Source organism: Hippopotamus amphibius, chromosome 5 (genome assembly GCF_030028045.1).
Source record: "Hippopotamus amphibius kiboko isolate mHipAmp2 chromosome 5, mHipAmp2.hap2, whole genome shotgun sequence".
In the NCBI taxonomy this organism is placed as follows: Eukaryota; Metazoa; Chordata; class Mammalia; order Artiodactyla; family Hippopotamidae; genus Hippopotamus; species Hippopotamus amphibius.
The window spans coordinates 9,665,373-9,674,546 of record NC_080190.1 but is presented as its reverse complement, the minus strand read 5'-3'; the positions used below and the strand labels follow the sequence as shown (position 1 = coordinate 9,674,546).

Genomic DNA, 9,174 nt, shown 5'->3' with positions numbered 1-9,174 from the left:
CCTCACACCTTCAGCTTTATAGAGTCACCCAGGTCTCTCATATTTAAATATAAAAGGCTCACATCCCTTGCCAACTACTGAGAGCATCAGCACAGCTCCCATGGTTTCTGTAACTCATACTGGAAATCACCACTGGTCCCTGCTTCCTGCACCCACTAAGCTCAGGGGCCGGTTTCCCCGGGTCCTACCACCTCATCTGTTTGCTCCACTCTGCCCAGCATTGACCTAACGTGTCATCAGCAAAACTAACCCAAGTGTGGCCACAATGAAAGCGGTTTGCAGAAGAGCAGGAGTTTCCAGTATAAACACCTCCCTCAGATCTCCCCACCTGCAGGAATCTCTCATTGCCTTCCTGTCAAGGTCTGTATCTCCTTGCCTCTGTCTCCTCAGTTTTTTTGAGCTTGTTAACCTCTCCTAAGTGTTGCCCAGGAAACACCCAAATTCCTCTTGTCTTCTTTCACAAAGCAGTGGTCTCCTCCTTCTGCATTTCTCCTTTGAGATCAGGAGTTTCTCCTGAGTTGGAGAATTCACCTTTTCAATCCAAAAGGCCTCCAAAGTCTCCCCCAAACAAAGACCCATTTGCTGTGTTCTGAGTGAGACCGTTCCCTGGGGCTGCATGGCAGCTGTTTATGGCTCTAGATCCAAACAGCAGTGTTCCCTCTCCCAGCCAGAGCTGTAAATCCACACTGTCTCTGAGTGGTTTCAAAGCCCATGTACGCACCCCTGTGAGCCAGCACACTGCTGCCTTCCTGGGTGAGGGTGCCTCCTGGAAGAAGAGAATCGTGTGTCTCATAGACCCTGGAGCCAGAAAAGACCCAGAGTCAACTTCCTGCTCTTATCACCTGAGCTTCTGGGACAAGCTAGTTACTGAGCAAAACCTCACTGCGCTCACCTCTGAAACAGGGCTCGTGGCACATGCACTGCCGGGTGTTATGAGGACCAAATACGACAGTCAACACACTTCTTTTCTTTAAATTAAATTATAGTTGACATATGATATTATATAACATACAGGTGTATGCTACAGTAAGTCACAATTTTTAAAGGTTATACTCTGTTTATAGTTGTTATAAAGTATTGGCTATGTTCCCTGTGCTGTATATATTCTGGTAGCTTATTTACTTTATATATAGCAGTTTGTACCTCTTAAACTCCTACCCCATATTGCCTATCCTCCTCCCTCCCCACTGGTAAGTACTAATTTGTGTCCTATATCTGTGAGTCTTTCTTTTGTGTTATATTCACTAGTTTGTTTTGATTTTTAGAGTCTACAGATAAGTGAGATCATAGAGTATTTGTCTTTGTCTGACTTCCTTCACTTAGCCTAATACCCTCCAGGTCCATCCATGTTGTTGCAAATGGCAAAATTTCACTCTTTTTTTTTTTTTTTTTCATCAGTAAAATGAGACTTTTATTGACATGTGACAAACAAAAAAACATTTGAAAAACTCCACTGTAAAATACAGGGTTTACAGTAAAAATGTTATTTCCTGGGTTGACATCTCAGTATGTGTTCCTCAACAAAAAGAAAACACTAATCACAATTAAAACCTACCTAATCAAGGAACACATGTGGACACAGCTTTTTCAGAGCTGAATTTTATGCTATTAAACCTATTTGATCAGATGTATGTAGTGCTGATGACAAAGGGAGCCTCATTTTGGCATTTTTCTCCCCATCCTCCCAGATACCATCAAAAGATCAGATCTACGGGTACGCACATGATGAATTTTAGATGCTACTGATACTATTCAAAAGTTTTCCACAAAATTAAAGAGCAGCACCCTGACAATCATTCCACTGAAATGATTTCAAATCTTTTCACAGAAATCTAGCTCCTATCAAACAACATAAAAAATAAATCACACACCTGACACAGACTCCAGAGGCCAGAACAGAACCATAATCTTTATAGAAAATGACTTTTTACAGAGATGACACCCAAGAAAATACACCTTATAATGAGCACATCGGGGGACTATTAGCAGCAGACACCATGTTCATGCAGCGCTATTTCCTCCCACGAGACATGAACAGCCTGACGGAGACCAAGGTCACGGCCCACAGACTGAGGGCAGGGCAGGGCAGGGCCGGCAGAGTGGCTCCCAGGTGCCCTGGCCACACGCTGTCCTGCTTCCCCTTGGTGTTCACGGCTCAGGTTCTAATGTCACAGAATCTTAATCCACACATTATCATTTCCCTTCACATTTCAGAGTCCAGTACATGTGTTTATAATATTTAGACGAGCATGAAATGAAAAACTGGCACTATACAAACCACAAAATCTGTTCACTTCTTGAAATCCATGAATTAGGTCTAATTTACTCCTTTTATTAATAAAGCTTTTAATAAAAAGCTTTAATTTGACCAAAATTAAAACGTACAAAAGTTAACACACTCCCAGCTTTACTTACGTGAGTGTGAGCATGCAGGCATCACTTCCGCATCATCAACATCACGCCCCCACAGACAGCAGCACGATGGACAGAGAATGACGAGACCGCCTGAAACTCTCACTGGCTCGACCTCAAAGGGTTACAAAGGGTTACAGGGAAACGACGCACAGGGTCTAACGCCCGTCAGGCGAGATGTGGTCCTAGGCCATGACCACTGTTACAGTCCGATCTGGGTTTTACTATAACCAACTCACAGATCTAAAATTAAACACTGCTTCATGGTTTCAGATGCATTTTGGTATTTAATGTCTCAAGGCATCTTTACACATAATAAATTAAGACTCTAACAAGGAGAACCTGTGAATAAAGCTTCTTACATGGACTCAGGACAGCGGCTGCAAACGCCGTCAGAGACGATACCGTGAAGGCCAAGTCACAGCCACCCCTGAATTTCCATCTTTAAAACAAGCAAAGCTAAGCAGCACACACACGAGTATTTTACTATAACCTTAATGGTCTAACAACCCTCCCAAATGGAAGGAACTGCAACATAAAGTCAACCACCAAATGGAACTTACAGTGATGGGCTTCAGGATGCAGACTTCCCAGGCCGTTTGCCAACGACCCGCAGAACCACCTACTATCGAACACTGACTGCAGGAGAACCACCTGTGCCGACACGCCTGACCCCGGCAGCTGGCCCACAGGCACGCATGCATGGCCGTGTGAACCTACGGCTTTCCTGATGCCCTCGCTACGTGCTGAATACTGGCATTTCATAGGCTCGCTCCTTGTAGTCAATCTGAGCGTGATCAACTTCCAGAGAGAAACATGGAGCTAAACCAAGTTAAGAATATTAAATCTGCCACACAAGGGCTCAAATAGGAAGTACTTTGTTTAGTGTAATGAAAAGTTAATTTTTAAAAATATCTGTCATCTTCTTGAAACACAAGGCACCGATAGGGAGTAGACATTCCAGCAAAGAGTGATTGTCTGGGAAAAAAAAAAAAAAAAGGATCTGATCAGAGTCCTTTGTCCTTCGCAGGTTAGAACACTTCCTTCTCTCATGCTCACGCGACATCTTCCAGGTAATCCGCAACGTCACTGAGCTGGGACACAGTCAGGTCCTGTGTGAGGTCATCAAGTTTATCACTGGTATTGACGTCATCTATTTCCACAGAGAGGTCTTCCTCGATCTCTTCACCAATACTCAGCTCACTTTTTTCTGAGCGATGGCTGGTACTATTAAAATCATCAATATAGTCATCTTCTTCTCCAGTCCCTAATCCAAGTGATCCAATTTTATCACTGACCAATTTAAGATCTTTCAAAATTGTGTTTCCCCTTTTACTTTCAGAATCCTTCAGCGAGGGGGCTCCAGTGAGGGAGCTGAGTCCACTTTTGAAGGTGGGCACGTCCAAGAGCGCGGCAAGGCTTCCTGCCTGCTTGCCAGGCTCACTTCTCCAACCATAAGTTCTTTCTGGTTTAGGAATGGGATCATCAAAGAAAGAATCTCCTTCCATGTCGTCTTCATCTGGACAAGGGCCAGCTTTGTCTTTGACGTCTAGACTTCTGCTGCTTAACAAGGATCCAAGTTTTGTCTCATGGGCCAGTAAGGGAAGACTACTTTTGCTCCGTGGTTCTGACGACGAGATCCTGGTATCACTCTCACTAGCATCACTGCTGGCTTTACTGGGAGGAGTGTGTGCACTTGTTTTTCCTTCTGGTGACTTTGGTGGAGAATGTACATCAGAGAGATCTAGTGCACCTTCCCCACTGGTCGGCCCTTTTTCTTTCTGTTGACAGCGTCTGATCACTTCTAACAATAAGGGTCCACCCACAGTACCTTCTGCTTCAATAATTCCTAAATCTCGGGCTAAGTTCTCTCAACCTTGGAGACCTTGCAATGTGCTAGTTTCAGGTTGAAAAACAGCCAAGGTAAAGTCAAGATTAAAAAACTGAAGAAACTCGGCAACGAGACTAGCCACCAGCCGGCCATCTTTCGTATTTAAAAACTTTTTCAGGCTCTCATTGACTAAAGGAGTTTTGTTCTCTACTTTTTCTTGTTCCTCCAGCGCTAAAAACACAGCTGCTCGGAGTTCAGCCTTGATGCGGTTCAGGACCCCGCTGTTCTCCAGCGCCTGCACCAGCAAGTCCCGCAGCTCCGTATCCTCCTCGGCCACCACCGCGGCCGCCGTCGCCGCCATGTTGCTTCTCCAAGACAACCGCCCAAGCCGCGCCAATGGCCGACGGTCGCCGCAGCTGGCGCGGCGACGCGGCCGAGACCACGCCCCCGGCGCCGGCGCGCCTAAAATTTCACTCTTTTTTATGGCTGTGCAGTGTTCCATTATCTAGACACACCACACCTTCTTCATCCTTTCATCTGTTGATGGACACAGGTTGCTCCCATATCTTGTCAATTGTAAATAATGCTGCTATGAACATTGAGGTGCAGGTATCTTTTTGAATGAGTTTTTTTGGTTTGTTTTCATTTTGTTTTCTTGGAATAAATATCCAGGAGGGGAACTGCTAGGTCATATGGTAATTTCACATTTTCCATTTTTTGAGAAACCTCCATACTGTTTCCCAAGGTGACTGCACCCCTTTACATTCCCACCAACAGTGTATGAGGGTTCCCTTTTGTTCACATCCTCAACCAACGCTGAGAGTCAACACACTTCTGTCTTCAGCACATGGTAGACATTTTTATCATTATTTTTATTATTACTTGGCAAAGACATTTTAATCCATTCTGTAAAATTTTATCCTCTCAAAATTCTATGAGATAGCTTATTCACGCACACAAACACGCAGAATTAAAGGTTCTCCTGGCCAAGCTGAACTAGCTAACAAGTGGCTGAGCTTAGACCACAACAAGGTGCCCCACTTCCTCCCCTGCAGAGCTGCTCCTTGGCACTGCCTGAAATCAAAAGCCTCCAAGCTGACACACTGGGTGGCCAGAGGAGGGACAGGGAAGCGAGGGAACTTCCTTCTTAGGTGACTCAATTTTCCAGCAACTAGGGATGGCTGATGCGGTCGCTGACCCAGACCTCAGCATGGTTCCTGAGGCCTTGGGCTCTGCAATTCTCCTGGCTGCGTCACCTGCAAGAATAGCTCAAGCACAGGTGTTTCCCAGCTGGGGGCTGACTTTCTTCTCTCTGGACCAGATGAAGAGGTAGGATGAGTTCCTAACAACGTCCAGATTGAGCCTTTGAACAGAGAGTTTCCCCTCTGATCCGGTGTTTCACTGATTCCAGGGTCGTGCGCGACTGCCTTCCAAGGCAATAGGGGTGCCTTAGGATAAAAACACAGTACAACACTGGACATTTGAAGATTCTAGAATAGAGGCCACAGGGAGAGGGGACAAGGGACCAGGGGGTCACATGGCCGGTTCTGGTCATAGAGTCGGCTTGGCTCCCAGTTTGCATCAATCGAGTCTTGTGGTTGCAAGAAACAGAAAGTAACTGGCAGCAGCTCCCCCACAGAGGGAGACTCATTATGCATCCAGGGTGGCTCATGGTCTCCAAGGTCCAGGACACAGCAGGTCCCCAGGAGGGGATGGGAAGCAGGGGCTTGGGCTGTTTAGAACTCTCTCCTTCCCTCATCTCTGCTCTGTCAGAGCTTTCTCACTTGCCTCTTCCTTTGTTATTCCCCTCTCTCTCCTTGGATTTTCTCTGCTTATCAAGGAAACCTCTGGCTGCCAGCAGCTCTCTAACTTGCATCTGCTTCTTAACTCAGAATCTCTTAGTTCCAACCTAAAAGGCCAACAATTGGAAAGCAGAGCTTGACACTGCATTTGTATGGCAATTTACATAAGGCTGAGTCTAAATAAAGAATGGGTGTCCTTGGCAATGACCATCAAGGGACTTTGGAGTTAGAGGTGTGGAATTTGCAGGGCCCTATTCCCCTCTCTGTGCCAACAGACAGGAAATGGCTCTTAGAAACAGCTGCCTGGATGCCCACTGCACTTTCCATGTGATTCGGGGGAAGAGATAGCTCTGAGAAAAGTTGTGGGTGAGAAGAGGGGCCTGAGCAAGAAAAACAACAGATGCTCCATACAAAGTTGTCTATACTTCAGGCAAAAGAATATCCACAGAGGGTACCCCATACTCATTTCAGGGGTATGCTACAGTCTGAAAGATACCTGCAGAAACTCAGCTCACCAGGAATCTTTCATCTGAGATTGGAAACAGGAACACATTCAGAGGATGACCAGGATGGTGAAGGATGGGAGAATGCATCCCAGGAAGGCTGCATTTCCTTTTTAAATTGTGGGAGCTTAGCCTAGAGAATGAAACACCGGAGTAAGGATGGACAGAGCTGCTGCCCTTAAAGTTTCAATGTGGTGAGGTTCACCGAGGAGGGGGATAGCCTGTCTGAGCTTTGCAGGCAGGACTGCGGCAAAAAATTAGAACTCACCAGGGCACAGATTTTTGACCCAATAGAGATTGAGCTGCCTTGTAGGGATAGGAAGGAAAGGACAGCCCATGGTGGTACCTTGTGATGGAAATTGGGTTAGAGGAGCCTAAAGTTCCTTCCAGTTTTAGCCAGGAGGCCCCAGGGCTGACCCTGTTCCTTGGGCCACAAGCCCTCCTTTTATGGGACCAACCAGAAAGGCTGCCATCGCTGGACACTGGTGAAGATACTGGACACAGTGTGTCCTGCAACAGGACTCATCCTGCAGGCTGGAAAACCACTCCTTGTAGGTTTTAAGAAGATTCTGTGGCCAAGGGCCATGTGAGGTGCCCTCACCTGTGTCCCCTCCCATAGACTCCACAGTGTATGAGAAAGGTGTTCCCACTTTACAGATCAAGACACTGAACCTTGTCACCATAAAGGTCCATCAGTCAGGAGCAGAACAATGAATCCTGGACTGTTCATATGATGGAGAGACATAAATATACATATAGACATAGACATAGATACAGATATAGGTACATCACACTAAGGTAAAGCTCAAGAAACAAACTTGTATAGAAACAAAGTTATAGAAAAATACACACTATGATATCATTCATGAAGTTCTTAAAGCCCATATGAAACAACACATATTGCCCATCGATACACATGCAAAACCTAAATGTATAAAAAAGGGACACATCACATTAATAATAGCACGTGCCCCTGGGTTGGGGAGGCAGGAAGCATGGGATTGGGCAAAGGTGGCCAAAGGGAAGTTCAGGTGTATTTGTAGGGCGTTTCTTTTTCATTTGTAAAAAAGCAAATATAGCAAAGTGGGAACAATTGTCAAACCCGGTTAAATGGAAGATGGGTGTTTGCTCTCCTGAGACAGAGACAGGAACAAACTGAGGCCCCAAGAGACTAAATAACTTGCAGCAGTCACCTGGGACCCAGCCTGAAATGCGCTTTGCAGGCTGTGCACCCAGCAGCGGGTGGATTCTGACCCAGCTGGGCTCAGCTCCTGCCTCTCCCTCCCACTGGACTGGAGCCATCATGCTTGATGCCCCCCCAGCACTGTCTCCCCCCTATTCATTGTCTGCAACCCCAGCAGCCTTTGCCTTTAACAACAGGGAAACCTGGAGAGGTCCAGAGGGTGAGTCACTCACTTAGCATCCCTGTAAGGAGTGAGGGACTCACATCAGAGCCTGAGAAAACATGAGTGATGGGAGATGCCTGGAGGCTTTGGGGGGTGGGAACAGAGGAGGGCAGAAATGGCTGTAAAGAAATGTTCTCAGCCTGACAATTTGCCACCCTGGAGAGGACCAGCTTAGCATCTTGGATCTCAGTATTTCTTGCTGGGAGGAAGAAGGCACAGCATGCGGTGGAAAGAGATCTGTTCTCCCAGGCAGGGGTTCTCAGCGACAGGGCCTGTTAGCACACAGGTCCCCAGGCTCAGCTCCGGATGGGTCTGTGAGATCAGGGATTCAGGGTGTTGGGGATCCTCAGACCAGGTGTGTCCCTGCGAACAAATACACAGCAGTTTACAGCAGAATACAGCCCAGAGCCACGGGGGACACTAAGTCCTGCTGATCTTCAAATATGGGAGCGATTCTCAGCAAATAAAGAGAAGTACGCCCAGAGGAGATAAATGTAGCAGGAGGGAAACCAGCTACCCAAACTGAAGATCGGAGAGGTGCTCCCGGTGGTGCTCCCCTGCCCCTTAGATCTAATGGTCCCAAATTTCAAAACACAGGAAGCCAGAGGTCACAGGATGCTTCCCGTTGGCTGAGAGGGTCACTGCACATTCCCGAGAGTGTGGTAGACATTTCTCTACAGCAGCTCATTTATTCCATCATTCCTCAGCTGTTTATAGTCTACTCCCTGCCCCACTGGAGAGGCCGTGCATAGGTACTTGCTGTCAGGGGGCTTTTATTTTTGCAGGAGAAACAAGCACTAAACAAGTAGACAAGTAAGTGAGACCCGTGTGTGTGCACACAGAAGAGAAGGGGGCTCCTGAGCAGGAGCACAGAAGGGAACCGGGAGAGGTGGGGTCAGAGTCACCTCCTAAGCTTCCCGGTGCTCCCCATGGTCACGGCTGGAGGAAGCTGCCCACTGCTGCCCACAGATTTGCCCGCTGGTCCTCTTTGTTGCCTCTGGCAGGCACCCTTCCCTTTCACACCAGGTCCTCTGACACCTCCCTGGACTTTCATGAGGTATCTTCACCCCCTAGTGGACACACCTATACCATCATCCCAGCCACTGTGTTGAATGGGCTCTTTCCTCCTCTCCCAGCTGAGTCATAAAGAGTTTAGGGGTTCCAGAGCTCAGATGCGATATGCCTGCTTCACAGATAGAGACGACATTGGAAAATGATCC

The 9,174-nt window shown here is 47.1% G+C and overlaps 1 protein-coding gene across 1 annotated transcript; it reads right to left on the bottom strand.

Annotated features, from left to right (window-relative positions):
- Positions 1 to 3,078: 3,078 nt before the first annotated feature.
- LOC130853761 (centrosomal protein 43-like) lies at positions 3,079 to 4,633 on the bottom strand. The gene is given in 1 exon segment (XM_057736074.1): positions 3,079 to 4,633. A coding segment is annotated over 1 exon segment (1,137 nt). The 5' UTR covers positions 4,605 to 4,633; the 3' UTR covers positions 3,079 to 3,467.
- Positions 4,634 to 9,174: the final 4,541 nt, after the last annotated feature.